Here is a 21,270-nt window from a genome sequence, read left to right as displayed (position 1 = left end):
GAAAGATCAGTCAGAGGGCCATGGTCTCAGCCTGCAGCCCAGGACTCATGTACCAGGCTCTCCATAGCTGTCGCCCTATTGGTCAAACTCAGTGCAAAGTTGCAGAATTGCATGGTAAAACTCCAAACCAATATATACATGTTTAGATTTTATTTTATTTTTTTAAAGTTTTATTTATTTATTTGACAGACAGAGACAGCGAGAGAGGGAACACAAGCAGGGGGAGTGGGGGAGGGAGAAGCAGGCTTCCTGCTGAGCAGGGAGCCCGATGCGGGGCTTGATCCCAGGACCCTGGGATCATGACCTGAGCCGAAGGCTTAACAACTGACCCACTCAGGCACCCCACATGTTTAGATTTTAATGAACAATTTTCCACCAGTGCTATGTTCAAGGTGGAAGGGACTTGGGGTAGTGCAATGAGATTTTCACATATACTTGCTGCTGCAATCTAACCATCTGACCAAAAGGCATTTATTTTAACCAAATGTGATTGACCAATGAGGGTATCCTTGAACCCGAGGCGAGAATAGAGGTGAGATCTGCTTGACTCTAAACATTTTAACTTAAATACTTACTAGTTATTCCTGACACTAGGATCTCCAGTCTTTCTGCCCAACTGAAAATAGATATGCTCTTGACTTAGCCAAAGATGCTTGGCCTCCTATTACTGGCCCTTGACCCTTGACCCTGGGGTCTGGTGCAGTTCAGTGTTTCTAACTGATCTACCCAACGCTAACCTGTGTTGAACCTCTTCTATAGGTATGGTCACATAGTGTCCTCTGGGCTTTGAGAATCAGTGTTTCCCTCTGGAAACTTACTTGGCTTCAGGATCATACTCTGCCCAGATTCTTTTAAATTCATCCAGATGATGGGGACCAAGAATTGACCAGTCCCTTGTCAGGTAGTCAAAGTTGTCCATGATGACGGCTACAAAGAGGTTGATGATCTGCAGAGAACAGAGATATGATGAGTTTCTTGCTACTTGAATTCACTTTGCCAGCCAGTGTCATACGTGGCAGAAGCCCACATTTCTAAAGACCAGCTATATTCACCATTTAAAACATCAGCCCCTGGAACTTGGGTCTCTTGGGCATGAACCTGACACAGGTCCCCTCAGAGTGGTGTGGGATGAACCCCACATGTGGACTGGACATCTTCCCTCATACCAAACTGCTGGGTAGGGCTGCCAAGGACAGAGGGCAGCTTTCCCCACCATCCTTCCCCACACTCCTCATCAAAGTGTCCAAAACATATCGGTTGCCTCTAGGCCTCCACACACATCTCTCCTGTCCCCGGGACAATGCCACCATGACAAGAGCCAAGAAGAGATGAGAAAAGTGCTGGTTGGGTCGCTCTTGCCCAGGGTTTTGTGCCCTTGTCTAGTGGTTGGAAATTGCTACTAACTGAGTCTTTCCAAGCTGGTTCCTCTGACTGCAAGCTGCAGATAGATAGAAGGCCTGGGCTGCCTTGAACTGCACACTCACAACCTGTGGCTGTTCAGTCCCACCTTGGCTTACCAGGAAGGCACAGAGCATGTAGAAGCTGATGAAGTAGAAGACCGCGAAGCTGCTGCCACAGGGCATTTCGCCTTCTGTGCTGTTGCTGGGCTCCGACTCGGGGGCACACTTCTTCCCTGGCATGCAGGCCAGCATGATGTCCTGCCATGCCTCCCCTGTGGCACACCTAGGGGAGAGCAGTGAGAGAGTCCACCACCTGTGGGGCCCATCTCATATCTCTGGATCTTTCCCTCACCCCTTGCCCCATCCTCCTTCCCCAGAGGGAACTACTAAATTGAATTTGGTGTTTATCATTCCCTGAATGCTCTGATACATTTACTAAATATGAAGATACATAGCATTGTTTTGAATGTTTTAAAACTCCATAAATGGTCACAAACCACCTCTTCTGAAAAGTCCCTCTTTTTGCCATTCATGTTAAGTTTTGGAGATTTATCCATTAGGCTCTAGTTCATTCATCTTAACTGCCATATAGCAGTATATTCTATGTATATACCAATTTTTAAAAAAGATTTTATTTATTTATTTGAGAGAAAGTGAGAGCATGAGCAGAGGCAGAGGGAGAAGCAGACTCCCTGCTAAGCAGGGAGCCTGATATGGGGCTTGATCCCAGGACCCTGGGATCATGACCTGAGCCGAAGGCAGACGCTTAACCGACTGAGCCACCCAGGTGCCCTGTATATACCATTTTTAAAAACCTGCTGTCCTGTTAAAAGTTTCTCCTTTCTTTTTTGCTATTATAAAGAACCCTGCAATCAGCATGCAGGTCCATGCCTTGGATATCTGCTTAGAAAGTGGACTTGCCAGCTGAAGTAGGTATGTCTTCACTTTCACTAGTTTTGCTGGTTCTCCAAGGGTTTGTGCAATTTATGTTCCTGTCATCAGTGCAGGACAAATGCCATTGCTTTGCAGACCTGTCAACTTTTTTTCGGTTTTACTGAGCTATAATTGGCAAATAAAATTGTAAGATATTTAAAGTGTCTGTCGTGATGATTTGATTCAGTGCTACATTGTGCAAGGACTCCTCCCACCTAGTTAATTAACACACTCATCACTTCACATATTTATCTCTTTTTTTTTGATGAGCACATTTCAGATCTTAGCAAATTTCAAGTATCTAATACAGTGTTATCAACTATCATCACCATGTTACACTTAGATCTTCAGACTTTCTTTATCTTATAGCTGAAAGTGTGTGCCTTCTACTAACTTCTTCCTATCCCCACCCCATCCAGCTCTTGGCAACTCCTTTTCTACTCTCTGATTCTATGAGTTTAGACTTGTCAACTCTTTTTTTTTTTTTTAAAGATTTTATTTATTCATTTGAGAGAAAGAGAGACAGAGAGAGCACAAGCAGGGGGAGAGGCAGAGGCAGAGGGAGAAGCAGACTTCCCGCTGAGCAGAGAGCCCAACGTGGGGCTCGATCCCAGGACCTGGAGATCATGACCTGAGCTGAAGGCAGACGCTTAACCATCTGAGCCACCCAGGCGCCCCCTAAACTTGTCAACTCTTTGTCTTAGTGAATTTTTAAAAAATTTGCTCATATGATGGGTGTGAAATGATATTTCATTGCTGTCTTAATTTGGGTTTAAATGATTAATGGGTTAAGAATTTTTATTTCATCTTCTGTTGAACTACATGTTCATATTTTAGTCTGTTTGTCTCCTCGGTTATTTGTCTTCTTGTTCATTTGTGGTTTGTTCTTATATATTCTTTCCATTAATTCTTTGTCAGTTACATGCATAGTAAGTACCTTCTTCAAGTCTGTGGCTTGTCTACAGCCTTATTTATGGTGAAGCCTATTTATTTTAATGAATCTAAATTTTATTTTATTTTATTTTATTTAGATTTTATTTATTTATTTGACAGAGAGAGAGACAGCGAGAGAGGGAACACAAGCAGGGGGAGTGGGTGAGGGAGAAGCAGACTTCCTGCTGAGCACAGGGAGCCTGATGCAGGGCTCGATCCCAGGACCCTGGGATCATGACCTGAGCCGAAGGCAGATGCTTAACGACTGAGCCACCCAGGCACCCCAATTTTATTTTATTTTTTTAAGATTTATTTATATATTTGAGAGAGAGAGAGAGATGGAGATAGAGTGAGCTTGGGGAGGGGCAGAGGGAGAGGGAGAGAATCTCAAGCAGACTCCCCACTGAGTGCGGAGCCAGACAGGAAGCTTGATCCCATGACCCTGAGTTCATGACCTGAGCTGAAATCAAGAGTTGGACACTTAACCGACTGACTGAACCACCCAGGCACCCCTGATGAAGCTAAAATTTAAATTTCACTGTGCATTTTGCCGTCTTGTTTGAAGAAATCCTTCCTTATTCTAGGTCATAAAGATAGTCTCCTATATATTCTAAAAATCCTAAAATTTTATTTTATGTAATAACCCATTAATCTGGAATTTATTTTTGTGCTTGATATAAGGTAGACATACGCTTTATCTTTTCCTGTGTAGATAACCAATTTTCTTAATACAATTTACTGAGTAGTTCATCTTTGCCTACTGATTTGAGCTATCCTTTCTGACATAAATTATATTTCCATAGATGTGTGGGTCTCGTGCTAGCCTTTTCATTCTATTCTGTAGGTTTATTTGTCTGTTGGTACCAATGGACCACATTGTCTTAATCACGAAGCTTTATATTAAGTCTTGCTCTCTTATAAACAGTGAGTCCTTACAGCTTGTTGTTCTTCAAAGTTGTCTTAGTTATTCATTTTCCTTTTTTCTTACACAGACCCATTAGAATCAGCTCATCAAGTTCCATGAATAATCTCACTGAGAGTCTTATTGGAATTGCATAGATTAACTTGGAGAATTTGGTATTTTTGGGACATTAAGTCTCCCAGCCATCGACGTGGCACATCTCTCCATTTATTTAGGCCTTATTAATGTTTTTAAGAAATTTTTATAATTCCCCCATGTATATCTTTTGTTAGATTATTTCTAGGTATCTTATTTAAAATAAATAAACAAAATGTTGCTTTTATAAGCAGTGCATTTAAGAAGTTATATTTCCTGTTTGCAAGTGATGTAGAGGGACTATAGTTGACTTTATCTATAGAAGATTTGCTGAATTCTCTTAGTTCTGCAGGTTCTCTTGTATAGTTTACATGGGCAATTAATTTTTAAAAGAGGTTTTATTTATTTTCCTTTTTTGTAGTAAAATACATATAACATAAAATTTACCATCTTAACCATTTTTAAGTGTTTAGTTTAGTGATATTAAGTATATTCACATTGTTGTGCAGCCATCACCACCATCCATCCCCATAATTCTTTTCATCTTGTAAAACTGAAACTCTGTGACTATTAATAAGTCTCCATTCTCCTCTCCCCAAGACCCTGGCAACCACCATTCTACTTTCTGTGTTTACAGTTTTGACTCATGTAAGTGGAATCACACAGTATTTGTCTTTTTATGACTGGCTTATTTCACTTAGCATACTGTCCTCAAGGTTCAACCCTGTTGTAGCATATTGCAGAATTCCTTCCTTTTTCAAGGCTGAATAATATTTCATTGTATGTATACACCACATTCTGCTTATCTATTCACCTGTCAATGGGCACTTGGGTTGCTTCCACATTTTACTCATTGTGAATAATGCTGCTGTGAACATGGGTGTACAAATATGTCTTGTAGATCCTGCTTTCAGTTGGTTGGGATATTGATAGAATTGATGGATCATATGGTAATTTCATTTTTAATTTTTTGAGGAACCATCATACAGTTTTCCACAATGGCTGTGCCTTTTTATATCCCACAACACGGCATAAGGGTTCCAATTGCTCCACATCCTTGGCAACACTTGTTTTTTGTTTTGTTTTGTTTTTTGATAGTAGCCACCCTAATGAATATGAGGTAGTAGCTCACTGTGGTTTTGATTTACATTTCCCTATTATTAGTGATGTTAAGCATCTTTTAATGTGTTCATTGGCCATTCATATATCTTCTTTGGAGAAATGTCTATTCAAGTCTTTTGGCCATTAAAAAAAAGAGATTTATTTATTTATTTATTTTAGAGAAAGAGAGTAGAGGGGAGGGGCAAAGGGAGAGGGAGAGAGAGAATCTCAAGCAGACTCCCTGTGGAGCAAGGAGCCTGACGAGGCTTGATCCCACGACTCTGAGATCATGACCTGAGTCAAGAGTTAGACGCTTAACTGACTGAGCCACCCCAGGCGCCCCTCTTTTGCCCATTTTAAAATTGTGTTTTTGTTGTTGTTGTTGAGTTTGGCAATCTTTTTTTTTTTTTTGGCATTTAATTTTGTTACTTCTGTAATTCTTACTCTTATTTTTCTTATTGCATTGGATAAAATTTGCAATATAATAGAAAAGGTGATAGCATGTGCTCTTTTCTATTATATTTACTAATTACCTATTATAGACTGAATATGTCCCCACCAAATGCATATGTTGAAGTCCTAAACCTCAATAAATTTGCAGGTGAGGCCTCAGGAGGTAATAAGACTTAGATCAGGTCATAAGGCTGGGGCCCCCATGATAAAATTAGTGTCTTTATAAGAACAAGAAGAGAGACTCGAGCTTTCTTTCTCTCCATCATATGAGGACACGGCAATAAGGTGGCTGTCTGCAGGCCAGGTAGAGGGCTTACACCAGGAACTGAATTGGCTAGGACCTTGATCTCAGACTTTCAGTCTCCAGATGTGTGAGAAGGAAATGTCTGTTGTTTAAGCCACCCATTTTGTATTTTGTTACAGCAGGCTGACCAAATTAATAATTACCAGTACAGGAAAGTGATTGTTTTCCCTTATTAATCTTCCACTTTACTGATCCTATGAATTGTTATAAGGGTTTTGAGTTGCTTTGCTTGTTTTATTCTACTTGGATTAACCTGTTGTTTGCCAAAAATGACAGTTATGTCTACACATTTTCATATTTATACTTCTTGCTTTTTTTCTTTCTTAATACATAAGGTATTAGCCTTATTTAGCCTTATAGAATGACTTAGTGGAATGACTGAGGAGATTTTATACCCCCTTACTATTCCTGAAAAGTTTATATAACATAGGAATGATCTATTCCTTGATATTTTGAAAGAAAAATACTGGATCTTGGAACTTTTTTTTTTTTTTAAGATTTATTTATTTTTAGAGAGAGAGAGTGAGAATGTTGTGTGGGGGAGTAGGGGGAGGGGCAGAGGGAGAAGGAGAGAAGCAGACTCCCCGCTGAGCCAGGACCTCAGGACACTGAGATCACAACCTGAGCCAAAACCAAGAGTCAGACACTTAACCAACTGTGCCATCCAGGTGCCCCTGGATCTTGGAACTTTTTGAGGACGAAAACCTTGACTACCTTTTCAATTTCTATTGTAGTTAATTAAAAAAATTCTTTTTAAGACAGTTTTGTGATTTATATTTTCCTACATAAAATCATCTATTTTTAATTTGTTCATAATAGTTTATCATTCTAAAAATCTCTTCCACATCTGTAATTACGTTACTTTTTTTATTCCTGATGTTGTGCCTTTTTAAAAAAATTGGTTTTGATAGGTTTGTCTATTTATAGGTCTTTTCAAAGAGTTTTAGGATTTATTGATAAATATTTTTGTTTTATATTTTATTAATTTCTGCTTTTATTTTAATAAGTGAATTCTTTCATACTTTGGGGTTATTTTGCTATTCTTCTTCCATCCATTAGTTTGGTTATTATAGATTTTGTAAAATAAATTTTGGCTCTGAAATTTTCTTTGGTATTGATTGGTGTGTTTTATAAATTTAAGATGTACTGCTCTCACTCTTCCATTTTTAAGAAGTATGCAGCTTCAGCTGTGAGTTATTTAGAACAGTGACTCAAAACATTTAAGTGGATAGATTTTGGAGGGACTATTGATTTTGTAGTTTATTTCCGATTTTTGTTGTATTGAAGTTAGAGAAGTTTTAGAATTTATTGAATTCTTCTTTGTGACTTAAATCTTGGCTGATTTTTGTGAATGTTTCTGGGTGCTTAAAAAGAATGTATTTTGGGGGTGCCTGGGTGGCTCAGATGGTTAAGCGTCTGCCGTCGGCTCAGGTCATGATCCCGGGGTCCTGGGATCGAGTCCCGCATTGGGCTCCCTGCTCAGCGGGAAGCCTGCTTCTCCCTCTCCTTCTACTGCTCCCCGCTGCTTGTACTCTCACTCTCTCTGTCGAATAAACAGATAAAATCTTAAAAAAAAAAGAATTTTTTTTTTACTATTGATTACAAATTTACTTAAATTTGTCAGTTGTATTTTTAGATCTTCTTTACCCTTTCTTTTATTTTGTTCTTTTTGCTCTGTCATTTTTTTTTTTTTACATGTCTCCCATTGTGTGTGTGTTCATTTTTTCCTTACCGTTCTTTTCGTCTCCTTGATATATTTCCAAACTATATTGTTAGGCTCATGTAGTTTTATGATTGTTTTGTAATCTTGGTGGATTATACCTTTTATCAATATCAAATATCCCTCTTTGTATTGTTTAATGCCTTTCACCTGGAATTTTATTTCTTCTGATTTGTTATTACTACACCAATTTTTTTTTTTTTTGGAAGTTTGTCTGGTATTCTTTTTCCATTCCTTTATTTTCCCATTCCTTTATTTTACTTTATTATAAACAGGCTACAGCCAGACTTCTTAAAGCCAACATTAGAGTATCTATCTTTTAATAGAGAAATTGAATTTTTAGTGATTAATTTTTGTTTTTTATTCCTGCCATCTTGTTTTATTTTCTAATTTTCTTTTCCTCCCTCTCCCCCTCTTTTCCTCCCTACCCCCACCTTCCTTTTTTCTTTCCTTCTTTTTGCAGAATTGCTAAGGTTTTCCCTTGCTATTTTTTTTTCCATCTAGTGATTTGGAATGTACATATTCCATTTCTGTTTCTCTAGTGGTTGACCTTCAAATATTTAACATATTTATTCACACACTTTCCTCTGGCTGTGTATAAAGTTGAATGGTACCTCTTTCCTCTCCATAAACAAGAGAAGAATGTCAGCACACTTTGATGTTTCTCATTCTTCTACCATCTCATTCTTACTACCTTGTTGAGAGTGTAAGAGATTTCACTTCCAAATTGCTATTAAGGTTTTGGACATTTTGCTTTAACAGTTATTATTTTTTATTAAAAAATTAATTACAAAAGTTTTCAACCATATACAAAAGTAGAAAGTACAAAGAAACCCCATGGACCCATCACCCAATCTTAACAACCATTAATATTTTGTTGTGTGTGTTTCATCTATCTCTCCAACAATCCCCTTCTCCCCTTTTGGCTGAAGTATTTTATTTTATTTTATTTTACTTTACTATTTTATTTTATTTTACTTTATATTTTATTCTTTTGCACTCTCACCTTTTAAAAAAATTGAAAGAGGAGGGGTGCCTGGGTGACTCAGTTGGTTAAGCATCCAACTCTTGATTTTAGCTTATGTCATGATCTCAGGATCCTGAGATGGAACCTGAGCCTGAGCCCAGTGCGGGGCCTAGCATGGGGCTCCCTCCTCAGCGGGGAGTCTGCTTCTCTCCTTCTCCCTCTGCCTCTCCCCTTGCACACATGCACTCTCTCTCTCCCTCTCTCTCTAAAATGAATAAATCTTTTTAAAAAAATTGACACACACTGTTACATTAGTTTCAGGTGTACAACATAGTGATTCAACAAGTCTATACATTATGCTCTGCTCACCACGAGTGTAGCCGCCATCTGTCACCATACAACAGTATTACAGTACCACTGACTATATTACCTATTCTGTATCTTTTATCTCCATGATGGAATATTTTAAAGCAAATCCCACGCCTCATGTAATATCATTATATCAACCCTAAATACTTAAAAAATAAAGCAATACATTTTACATAACCACAAAGTAATTATTATACTTAAAAATTAGCAATAATTATTTAATAACTAATAACTCCCTTAACAATTATTTAGACTTAATATAAGGGCTGTGTCATGTAGGTGTGTTTGTATGCATCTGTCCTCAAAGACTCACCTGAAGAGAAGCAGCACAGCTTGGGGGAAGGTCTGGAAGTTGTTGTTCCGGTTGATCTCTGTGGTGTCATTCAGGGCAATTTTCCCAAACACCTAAGCAGGGGGAGGGGAAGGAGATTCAGTGAATGGTGGATGGACAGGGTCCTAGTGTCCACTCATCGTTCAGTGGTCTCTTCGGGGGTCATGGCTGGCTGTGGGTCAGCCCATAGCTGAACTGAGTCCCTTGATGTGACCTGGCAGGGCCTTGCGGGGGTAGGCACCTGCTGCCCCATCCAGCCCTTGATCTCCATCCACCACACTGGACAGGTGGAAGAAGAAAAAACCCATGGTCCCTCAGGAGAGGTCCCTACGGGCCACTGGGAGTTGGGCTGAGAGTAGGTGGATGCTGCCACCAGCAGCATGCTTCTGTGCAGGGACAGAGGGCTCTCTGGTCTCCTTCTTCTTCTTTTTTGGCTGCAGATTCTTGAGAATATATATTTTTTCTCTTAAAAAAAAAACTTTATTGAGGAATAATGAACAAATATAATTGTATATATTTAAAGTGTACGGTGTGGTGGTGATTTGATGTATAATGCTCGTAGAATCATTACCAAGACCAAGATAATTAACACATCCATCACTTCACACAGTTAACATAGGGAGCTTTTTTTTGGTGTGGTGAGAAAGCCACTTTCAGGTAAACAGCACTGTTATCAATTACAGTCACCATTAGGTCCTCAGAACTCAAGCCTCTGGCTTTCTTTTCATTGCCATTTCAGCCCAGATGCCCACTCTTCCAAATACAGTTCTTGGATTTCGGAGTGATCTGGGACGTGGGCAAGCTTAATCTATCCCTGAAATGAGTGGCCCCCTTATTTTTCTGGCCTTTTAGAGCTATGCCTATCTTAGAAGCTGCCACCCTTGGTGAGGGGGCAGGGTAGCTCTTCTCATCTCAGAAGATTTTGGCCTAGGAATCTGGGGTCTTTCTGCAAAGAATAAGCAGGGGAGTCTTCCTTCGGGAGCCACTGAGGAAAAGTACTGGCTGGTGTGAGTGCAGGGCCCTGGCACTCTCTGAAGTCCAGAGGAGAGGCTGCTTGGAGAATGCCGTGGGGTTTGAGGTAGGGGAAGGTGCAGTGGGCACCTGCGAGGGGAGGCCCTTGAAACTGCTGCATGTTTGATGGGGGGAGCTTGCCTCCCTGACTCCCTCTTTCCTTCCTTCTCCTTTCTTCTTTCCCTCTTTCCTCCATCCCTCTCTGTCATTAGCTTCTCCTTAATGTGCTGGGGTGGGGGGGCAGTTCTCAGGCTGTCAGACCTGGGTAAGGGGAGGGATGCTGTCTGACACACCCTTCGTGTTGTTTTCTGGAAGGGGTTGTCTCTCCTGAGGCCCTTGGCGTTAATCTGGGAGTGTTTTTCCCAACCGAGAGCAGAGACCGGGCCTGGGGCAAAGGGGAAAGAAGGTGCATACAGCACATGGCCATTGACCCTGCTACCTACAGGACACCATTTGAAGGGATGTTCTAATTCCTGTGACATTCTTGGCCTCAGAAGTGGAAGCAGAGGGACCGTCAAGAACAAGAGAGAGGTGTCCGGGAACGCGGGGCTGGGAGGTGGGAAGAGAAAGAGGAGGCCGAGGCGCAGCGGGCCAGCTGTCCTACCTGCATCCCGATCACTGCGTAGATGAAGAACAGCATCACTATCAGAAGAGCCACATAAGGCAGGGCCTGGAAGGAAGCACAGGAGACAGGGCGTGAGGCCGGCAGGGGGATGGCTGGCCAGATCCCTTCCCAGGGGGCGCTGCGGCCTGGCTTTGGGAGGGGCATTTCCAAGAGCCCCACAGAAGTTCTGGGCACCAGGAGAAGGCCTGAACCACGGCACTGACCTCTCATTTTCCCTTGGTTTCAATCACCTGAGAAGCAGTGTGGTGTACCGAGCAAAGCAGGCTGCGGAGTAAGGGATACATATGGTGGGATACTGCTTGAGTAAAAACAGTCAAGAATGAGCAAAATGTCCTCTGACTAGACATAGGTTTTTGTACAGCAAGGAGAAAGCCGTGGAGGATACACACCAAGGTTTCCTGGGGAGGCGTGGGTTGGAGGCAGGTTACACCCTTCCTTTGATGATATCCTGCTAGTCGTAATAAAAATAATCACTAAGGAAAAACTTAAGTAGAAGAAAGGTCATGGACTCAAATCCTATTTCTGCCACTTTCTAGTTATGGGAGGTTGGCCATATGACTTAACCTCTCTGAGCCTCAGTTTCCTTTTCTGAAAAATGAGAAGAAATGTAATTACCTCTCAGGGGTTCTGTGGCGTTTAAATGCTTTAAGGCTTACAAAAGGCTGAGTGCAATGCCTTCCACGTATTTGGGTCCCATATATTTTATTCAGTCTGCCTGGAGCTCAGACAACTTAAATTTCCGGAGTCCCTGCCGCTTCTCCTGGGGAGAGGCCTTCTGGGGCTCAGGACCTATTCTGGAAGCCAGAGAGCCACACGGTCGACTAGGAAAAGCCTTGCCGGGCGTCCACACACCACTAGATGGCACTGCGAGAGCACACGGATGCTGCTTCTGCCCAGTTAGAGCTGCAGCTCCACATTCAAACCTCTCCTTACCTGGGTCTGTTGCCTTTTCCTTGGAAATATGTGTGTGTGTGTGTGTGTGTGGCGGGGAGGGGGGAGGGAGTTGGCAGCCTATATAGTCATCATGGCTATGGGACCCCAGGGGTGTGCCCACGGACAGGGTCAGCCCCCAGTCCCGCTCTCCCCAGAATCCTCAGATTCCCAGGGACTGGGCAGGGTATGGCACCCACCGGTGGGATAGGGTGGGGTGGGATGGGGCTAGCAGGGAGGGCAGCTGCAGCTCATCAGGAAGGCCTGGTGGGCAGAGGACTGGCTATGGGGAGTGCAGCCAGGCTGGTCCAGGGAAGGGCCTGGGCGGATGAGGCCCAGGGCAGGAGGCTGCCTGGAAGGGTGTTTATGTAAGCCTTCGGGAGGGGATTCCAGAGCAAGGCAGGCACCTGACCACAGAGCCCTTCCTCTGGCTGCAACTTCAGTTCTGAGCACATTTGGATCAGGGACCCACTCTGTGCCTGTCCCTGGGCCCAGACTGGCTAGGGCCGGGGACAAGGAAGGAATCCTTCAGTGCCCGGAAGCCTGAGAGTGGTGTTTCCGCGGGTGGGATGAAGCTGCCGTCAGTGTGGGGCTACAGAAGCGTGGAAGTACATGCAGGGGTCCCTACACCACTCATCTTCAAGGAATTCAAGTGACCTCACAGGTTTGCTTCTCTTTAACTTCAAACTTACATAACACTCCTCAGAGATGGTCAGGGGCGATCATTATTCTGCTTTCACAGATGGAAAATAATGGCTGAGAAAAGAGAATTAATCCTATAGTTAGGCAACCCTGTGCCCCTGTGAGGGGGCCGTGTCTCCTTGAGTGGAGTGACACGAGGGTCCTGGAGAGTTTGGCTAGGTATACAAACAGGTGTGGACAGCAGACATTGCAGAAATGCCTACTGGGAGGAAGGTGACAGATGGATCCTAAAACTGCCCAAAGTGGGAGGGTCCCTGAGGTTATCAGATCATCTGGGCCCATGTTTTTCAAAAATTTTCCACCACAAAACCTCTTTGTGCAGTAAATTCTTGTGGAAAAATGCACGGATGAGAGAAGAAAGCAGAACCACTTCAGCCTCCCCCTTAGCTCCCAGCTTTCTGTACCCCAACTTTGGGGAAATCTGGGGCTCCAGGAGAATGCTTTTGAAAACCACGGATGGAGTCCAAAGGTCTCATTATAGACCAGAGGAAAGCAAGGGCAGAGAGGGAGGCTGAGTAGCAAGGTAAGCCCGCCCTCGGCTCCCGGTGGTGCCGCTTCCTTGCGCTGCCTCACCTCCCCGCTCAGGGAGCCCAGGTAAGCTGCGGAGGTTCTCCTTGCAGCCTGCTGAGGGTGGAGGTGGTTACCTGGAAGGACTTGATGAAGGTCCACAGCAGGGTCCGAATGCCCTCCCCGCGGCTCAGCAGCTTGACCAGGCGCATGACCCGGAAGAGGCGGAAGAAGGTGATGGAGATGCGGGAGTTCTCCTCTGCGTTCTGGAATCCATCGGCAATAGGAGGTGGTAGTTAACACAGCAACAGGGAGGGGCAGGGCAAGAACGAGGTGTTCCCTGCTCTGAGCAACAGAGCCCTTGCTTGGGGTGGAGGCAGGGCAGGGCAGGGCAGGGTTAGCTGCACCAGCTTCTCTCCCCTGGGCCACAGATGGGGAGGCCAGCTGCCCACCTCTTCCAGGGAGACAACCCAGGCCGGAGGTCAATGCAGAGCCAAGCTGTGCCCAGGCCCTTGAGCCCATAACCCTGTTTATCTGTGCTCCCCTTTTCTCCTTCAGTCCTAGTTCTTAACCCCCTGGGTGGAGCAACAGAAGATTCCATGAGGAACTTCCATACGCTTTGAAATTGAGGCTGAGAGCTAGCTGCCTTAGGCGCACCCTCCTCGGCTGCATGCTGAGGAAGCAGCCCCAGCCCCCCTCTTGTCTGGCCTGGCCGGGTGCCATGCATCCCGAATGGGATCTGGCTCTCGGCAAGGTGGCTGGGTGGGTGTGGCCTCCATCCCAGCCCCAGGTATGATTGCACTGGGGGTCCTGGTGGGCAGGATGGACTGACAGAGACTAGGGTTGGAGTGGGTTGCCCACCGTAGGGATCTTGTGCCCTGGCAGCTCAGGACTCCAAAAGTCTTGCTGTGCCACTCTTCCCACGTGGCTACAGGGACGGTGGGGGATAGGGGCATTGCTTAGCCCGCGGACAGTGTCTGTTTGCAGCCCTTGCCTCACCTCAGACACTGAAGCTGTTCCCCTGCTAGTCCCTCCCCCTGCCGCTCTGGGGCCTCTGGGAGGCCCCGACCCTCTCCAGGCTGCAGGAGACCCTAGAAGGTGTAGGGGGCGCACTCTAAGTGAGCCCTATATGAGTCCAGGCCCCGATGTAGGAGGACAGAGAGGTTCTGCTTAGGGCGGATCATGTCCTCAGGGGAGTCCTGGAGCAAGGGGGAGACAAGGGGAAGGTGAGGAAAAACTGGATCTAAGCCAAGCCAAGTGGAAGCAGGAACACGGTGCTAAGGCCGCTGGGGTCTGCTGGCCGAGGGCCCTCCTCAGCCTGTGGGTCCTGGAGGGGCCTGGGGCTGGGGCACGTGCCTGGCCAGGGCTCAGGGGCAGGACAGGTTGCCCTGTCACCCTCCACCTCCAGACCTGAGAACAACACGGACTGACCCCCCCCACCCCTCTTCCTGCCCATGCTGGCCAGAAAGCCCACGGTGGTAGCCCCTGGGGAGCCACCTGCCCGTCCCCTGGAGCTAGTGCAGCTCACCCAGCCCTGTTGGCACCAGGAGAGAGTGGACCTTTGGGCTTCCTGTTACTGTCCTTGTTGCGTGCGTCCCTCAAGGGAGGGGGACCTCCAGGTCACTGGCAGGGAGAATCTGTGCCGGCCCCCCCACTTCTTGATTCTCTGCTTTCTTTTGAATCATTTACAGGCCAATCCTCCCTGACAACGTCCACACCTTATTTGCACCCCTGAAAATCCTCCTAGCGCTGATGCCCCTGAGGGCTCCCACCGGCCCTTCGTTCTAACTCGGTGGCCTGCTGACTATCCCTGACATGGCCAGTGGTTCCTGAGGCCACCCATCTTACTCCTGCTCTGCACGGGAGACCCAAGAGGGCGGCAGAAAACGCAGGTAGTTGCCACTTGCCAGCACATCCTTGCTCTGCCCTGGGAGGGCTGTGCAGAAACCATGCCGGAAGGGTCTCTCCTACTTCTCTGACTCTCCAGACTGGGGGAGAGTCACAGTATTTCTTCTAGTTTCAAACCAGAGCTGCCTTAGATCCGCACAGGGGGCCTGCTCCATAGGCTGCCATGGGGCTGGGGAGGGAAGGCCAGCCGCAGCCCTCGTCCTGTCCCTGGGCCCTACCCTGCCTGCTTATTTTGAAGCCTCTGATGTCCTTAATCTCTGCATTTCTATCACCCATGTATCTACTTGAAATTCTATTTTCTCTCCTTAAAAGGAGGTTGTGTTCCCCCAGAGGAGTAGGCAGAGGAGGCTTGGGGTTTTATAACTCAGCTGTCAGTTCCACCATGTTCGGGAAAGGAGAAAAAAGAAGAAAGAACAAGCTAAAGCGGGGAACTTCAGCTGTGAGTGTCAAGAGTGTGAGAAGTTGGTGCCACAGGGGCATCTGGATTTGATGAGTTAAAAAATAAAAGTCAAGCGTGTGGTTTGCAATCCATGCTGAGTTCAAACCCCCCACCCTGTAGGCACGCTCCCCCCAGTAGCTGCAGTTTCTTAACGCTCTAGAAGGAGGATAAACACATTTCCTCGTAGACACAAAAATGTCCTCTAATAAACCAAATGACAATGCAGTGGAACAGCAGACCCCAGTGGCCGCCCCTGGGAAGTAGGGTACAACGTCCAGGTTCAGCCTTTTCCTGGGCGGCCTTCCAGCCAGCCTGGGATGCGCTGTGTTAAGAAGCACCAGCCGCCGACCCAATCTTGCCCCCAGTCTGCTACTTTCAGGGACTCAACCCACTCATGGGTCCTTTTAAAAACTCACACTTGGCTCACTTTTGAAACGTGTGATGGCAGCTTTTTAGAAAAGCCTGTTCCAAGGAGACTTCAAGGTCACGCCTAGCGGCATCTATCACTTTAGGCAAAGGAATCACAGTCCTACATCAGGAGTGCTCCCATCAAACTCCTGAGTTTGTTTTTCTGCATAGCCTAATGTGAATGAACTTCGGGAATTTAGAAAAATTCATGGGTCACTTTGTTGGAATGACTGGATATTCAGCCACACTCTTAGTAACAGATTCCAGCTTACGACCGTTTACTGCAGCCTTAAACTGAGAGCACACGGGAGGCCAGTAGTTACAGACCCTGGATGATTAGTGGGAAGTCATCGTCTGACTTTCTGTCTCCCGGCTGGGTCATCCCTCTCCTTCCTCTTTTCTCAGGAGGCCCTTACCAGGGTGCTCATGGGCGCCCTGTGCAAATTTCCCACATCGGATTAAAGCTAGAGACTTTAGCCCGTGGAGTCCTCAGAATGTTTAACAGGAAATGGCCCTTGGGTCCAGTTCTCTCCCGGTGGCTCATTAGATGGTCAAGATCACAGTGAATTATCATCCAGAGGAAAGCTCAGGGAGGGAATGGAACACCATTACACAACAGCACGTCACAGCTCACACGTGACCGGGCAGGCGAGGCGCAGGACATACACTGTGGCTACATGCAGCGGGAGCGAGGCTGGGCTCCCAGAGATGCTGGGCACCGGGGGTGGGGGGTGAGAATGGGGGTGTTAGAGGAGGGTCACAGAAGCTAAGAGCGTGGTCTGGAGGGTCGGTCTTACCATAAAGGGAGAGCATTGGGTATGTTCAGCTGGCTTTAAAGAAAGGCAGATAGAAATAAGCTGTAATGAGTCTCCAACGAAGATGCCTGGTACTCTAGGTCTTGGCTAACACAGGAGCAACACCGTGGCAGGAGAGGGCAAAAGGAAACAAGTGAAAGAAATACAAAGCACAGGCCTGGCAGGGACAGGGAAATCACTGTGAGTGTGGGCTCTGCACAGGTGGGTCTCACGTCTAGGGAGGACCTGAAGGCATTCCCTACTCAAGACCATCTCTGGCCACAAATGAAATAATTCACACACTTGTTACACATGAGGTCTTCTGAATTTTGTGGAGGGAGGTTTGGTTTTGTTTTCTAAAATGAGTTATGTGTCCTATAACCTCTGAGGGTTTGTACTTTCTGCACTTTAGCTCACCCTGGGCATTGCCAGCTGGAGGAGAAAGGCTTTGCTTATGCCCTAGTGCATGTCCCTATCCAAACATATTTGAGCAAAGGAGGTCAAGGGAATTGCCCTTGAAGTTTAGGGAAAAACTCAGTTTGTTATCACTAAAGGAGGATCTAAGGAGGTGGTCTGCAAGCCCCTCTGCAGCTGGGCTAGTCCTCAAGCTTAGGTTCAGGTGGGAGATGGCCCGGCTTAGCTACTAGTCTATAGGTGTGGAGAGCCTTGGCCATCGGTGTGAAATAATGCTTTTGACATTTTAAAGCTCTGCACATGATTTAGGATATTATTACTAACACCCAAAATAGCTGTTCTCATGGGCCTGAATGCTGAGTTCATTTTGGGGCAGGAGCTGAAGAAACTGGCCACCGGTGAGCACCCCACGGCAACCTCCAGTTCCTTGAGCTCGAATCCGGGAAGACGCCCCTACTCTTTGGGCCCCAGCACTCAGAGCTCAGCCCCTGACTGGTCCTGATCATTTGAGCTGTTAACTCTTCCTAGAAGATCATGACATTGCTTTTACCCTCCACTTTCAGATGGTTGCTCTTGTGTTTCTGTTTTTAAGGTACAAACAAGGAAAACGTGTAATGGAAGTTTTGAAGGATGGAAATGTGCACAACTAGACATTTGCTTGCAGACTGAAAATACTTCTATGATAACAGATTTCTCAGCAAATTCCTTTTTCCCTACAGCAAAATGGTAAAATGTCCTTTTTCAGGAATGATGGAGATAAAGGGTGAGGCAAGGGAAAAGAAGGGAAGGGACACCTCTCTAGTCCCTTACAGAGCACATTCTAGATCTTGGTTTCTGCTTCAGGAGGAATATCAGCTGCCAGGTCAGTCCACAGGCCTGGAGGCTGTGGGGTCACTAGAATTTGGCTAGCAGGCTGAGATAGAACATAGAAACACACATGTGCGCGCACACACACACACATACACACACACGGAAGACATCTCTAGCCACTTGAGTGCTTGCCCTCGTGTGTTAATGGCTAAGGAGTTCTGTGTTTCTAGAGCTTCAGTGAGGGAGGGAGTGTGAGGGTCAGACGGAGGTAAATCTACACTACATGCAATGCCAGAGCATTAGATAGAGTTCCCAGCAGGCGTGGGCCATTATTCTCCTCCTCTCCTCCATCCTGAAAACTGCCAAAGCTGCCCATCACTCCTAAGAACTCTGGGCAACTGTTTGAGAGTCCTCTGGGTCAATCCCGTCCTGAACTGGACCAGAACGGAGACAATTTAGAGAACCCGTCTGGGTTTGTGTATTCTAATCACCTTGATTCTTATTATTTTAATAATATGTATTAATAATCCTTAGGATACATCTCTATGGTAGGAGTCAAGAAACAGAAGGAGCAATGAGGGCAGTAGGGAGAGGAAGGATGGGGCTCTCTGGGACTCCTGTGTTGGGTTCTCAGCCCAGGTGACGATAGCTCTCCTAAGAGTCTCACTTCGGGAGAATCTGGAGAATCACAAATTAATTTTTTTCTTGGGCCTTAAGCTATGCTATTCAGAGGGCACTGTTGACCTGCTAGAGCAGTATTTGTCAATGTCTCATATAGGCCTGTTCATATCCGAAGAACTATGTTCATAAGATCCATGGTCTCAAAAATAACTAACCATTCATAATAAAATCAGAAAGCAATCATTGGGTGATTTCTAAGTGGAAACAATAGGAAGAAGCCTAACATATAGCCCTCACCCTCAGAGAACCCAGTCTACTGACATACAGCCAACCCCCTAAGGACATTTCCTAGATAATCTTGTGTAGTCATTCCAGTCTTTGGTACCCTGCCTGGCTGCAAGTGGAATCCCTTGGTGACCTAGAAGGGGAGACTGGACCTGCTGGGTTTGGGCATCTGCACCTTTAGCCCAGAGCCATGTTTATGCGTTTGCTACTCTCTGTGATTCCCTGGTACCCTGTCTTGAAAGACCACCTAGCACTGGTTCTACTTTTTGACCTAAATTCAGAATTGGTTGGTAGCCTGAGGTACTTACACCATCCATCTCTGACCCTTTCCCAGATTTCTTCCCTGTTCCCCTGAGGTAGCTTATAGTTTCCCTATCTGTGGTCTTCCTGGGGAAGAAGGGCAAAAAGATTCCCTGAAGACTCATGCCCCATGAGCCTGGAGACCCTACCTGTACTACCCTTCAAGAGGGAGCCAACAGAGCTGCTTACCTACTCTGAACACTCTGGCTGAGTTTTCATACGGCATTCTATCCAGTAATGGTAGGCACTGAGCAGCCAATGATTTCATCTTTGTGTTCTAACGATCTGGTAATTTTCAAGGGGTTTAAAGATATTGGGCACTTAATTTGTTCATGCAATTGTATAAATGAAATGTGATTATTCCATAGGTGAGGCAGAGGTGGAACATTTTCAGAAAGAGTCCTGGCTAGTGGTTCTAGCTAACAGGCTAAGGACAGATAGAAAGGAAAACCCAATCACCTTACTTCAGTGTACTTATGCAGATTACCTAGATTTGGTATGACTGGCAATGACAACATGAAGGGCACTGGGCAGCAAATAGGAGATACTCTCTGGAAAACTGTCTTTCTGAATTAAGTGCAGGATCAAATGAGAAGTTATCACCTCAGTGGATGAAGTCTTAGTTTCTGGAATGTCCTCACTCCTCCTTTAGTTGAGGGACCATCTTTAGACCATGCATAAGACACTGAAGGATGAAGCTCAGGGAGTACCAGAGGCTGGTGAAGAGAGGATTCTCCTAGATGGAGGGGATTCTTCCAGTTGTTAACATTACATAGTCTCCCTGGAGAACTAAAAGGTTGTTGAAAAATAGCTCTTCACCATATAAAAAGGAGACTTTCCTTTCCTTTCCTTCCTTTTCTTTCTTTTTTTTTTAACACTGCCAGGAGGCAAGGATTACTAGGGATTAAAGGCTAGGTAGTAGATATCTAGGCTGTAATACCCAACCAAGCTGTCTTCCAGAATATTCTCTCAAGATCAGGCCATTGGAGAGCATTTTGAAGAGATCATACACCACTGCTGCACCCTCCTGGACATGCTGACTTTGAAAGGTACAGATTACCTTCTGATTCCCTATAAGGAAGGCTAGCTCTTCACTATGTCATGGACAGGTCCCATGGAACAGGTCTGCACAATCCATTGGTACCATTGAGACAATGACCATAATATCAGAGTCACTGAAATTCTACATTCCTCAGAAACAGGAGTCAAAAGCAATGTCACAGGAGCATGTAAGTCTTCTGTAGCTGCCCTGCTACAGAAATGTTGCTTTTTTTTTTTTTTAAGTACTCTTGTCCAGAACTTAGGGGGTAGATCTAATATAAATTCCATTTTAGACCCCCTGAAGATCTGGGTCCAGGTGGCATCCCTTCCCACTCCCCAAGCTCTGCTCTCTGCTTCTCTGTATCCACTGTCTCTAATCTTATCTCAATTTGATCTGCAAGATAGGATGCCTGGTTCAGTTGCAAGAGTGTCATGGGATGTGGAAGGCTGAGGGCTTGGGGTTTTGTTGGTGAGACTCCAGGTATCTAAGTTGGGAGGACAATTATTAGGCTGGTACACACAGAGAGAGGCGGGAGTCAGGGGCTTCTAGAGACATTTGACACCACCTTCATGGTCAGGAGCCAGCAAGCGTAGGTTAAGGTGGGGAGGTCTTCAATATCCTTTTATCTCCTCTTCCAACCAGGAACTAAATTGTGGCCCTATAGATGTAGAGGAGGTGGGAGATACTGAATCTTAGAGCCACCAGAGATGGCAGCATGTGAGGGAATTTTAAGGAGGCCAAAGTAAAATAGGTTTTAAACTGTAAATCCTCTGAAATTACATGAAGAACTTCTTTGCTAAGGAGATGCAAGGCTTATATAAGCACAAGTCAACTGGGATAAATAGAAGCTGAGGGTAGATGTCAATGGTTTTCAGATTTAATGGCAAATGAAGGGAATATGGGTAGTCAAAAGCAGTTCTTAGAATTTCCATTTTGGTCTGTGGAGGAGGTCTATGGTCTTTGGAG

At 45.3% G+C, this 21,270-nt stretch overlaps 1 protein-coding gene across 12 annotated transcripts in view; it reads right to left on the bottom strand.

The window, feature by feature from the left end:
* The window catches only part of CACNA1C (calcium voltage-gated channel subunit alpha1 C), a 653,963-nt gene that overhangs the window by 49,625 nt on the left and 583,068 nt on the right, over window positions 1-21,270 (bottom strand). For 9 of the 12 annotated variants that reach the window (XR_010411642.1, XM_064591748.1, XM_064591757.1 and 6 more), the window contains 6 exons: window positions 16,836-16,868; window positions 13,421-13,549; window positions 11,124-11,189; window positions 9,491-9,582; window positions 1,518-1,683; window positions 819-946 (listed from right to left, as the gene is read on the bottom strand). Coding sequence is in view for 11 of the 12 variants with exons in the window: in XM_064591748.1 (XP_064447818.1) it covers window positions 819-946; window positions 1,518-1,683; window positions 9,491-9,582; window positions 11,124-11,189; window positions 13,421-13,549; window positions 16,836-16,868 (614 nt within the window). In the remaining variant the exon portion in view is untranslated. The remainder of the gene's footprint in view (window positions 1-818; window positions 947-1,517; window positions 1,684-9,490; window positions 9,583-11,123; window positions 11,190-13,420; window positions 13,550-16,835; window positions 16,869-21,270) is intronic. The other 3 variants (XM_064591749.1, XM_064591753.1, XM_064591756.1) reach the window with 1 other exon arrangement.

Source organism: Mirounga angustirostris, unplaced genomic scaffold, assembly GCF_029215605.1.
Source record: "Mirounga angustirostris isolate CCGP_5_RB_7025 unplaced genomic scaffold, mMirAng1.0.hap1 SCAF_5, whole genome shotgun sequence".
In the NCBI taxonomy this organism is placed as follows: Eukaryota; Metazoa; Chordata; class Mammalia; order Carnivora; family Phocidae; genus Mirounga; species Mirounga angustirostris.
The sequence above is the reverse complement of the archived record's forward strand: the minus strand, read 5'-3'. Positions and strand labels throughout refer to the sequence as shown.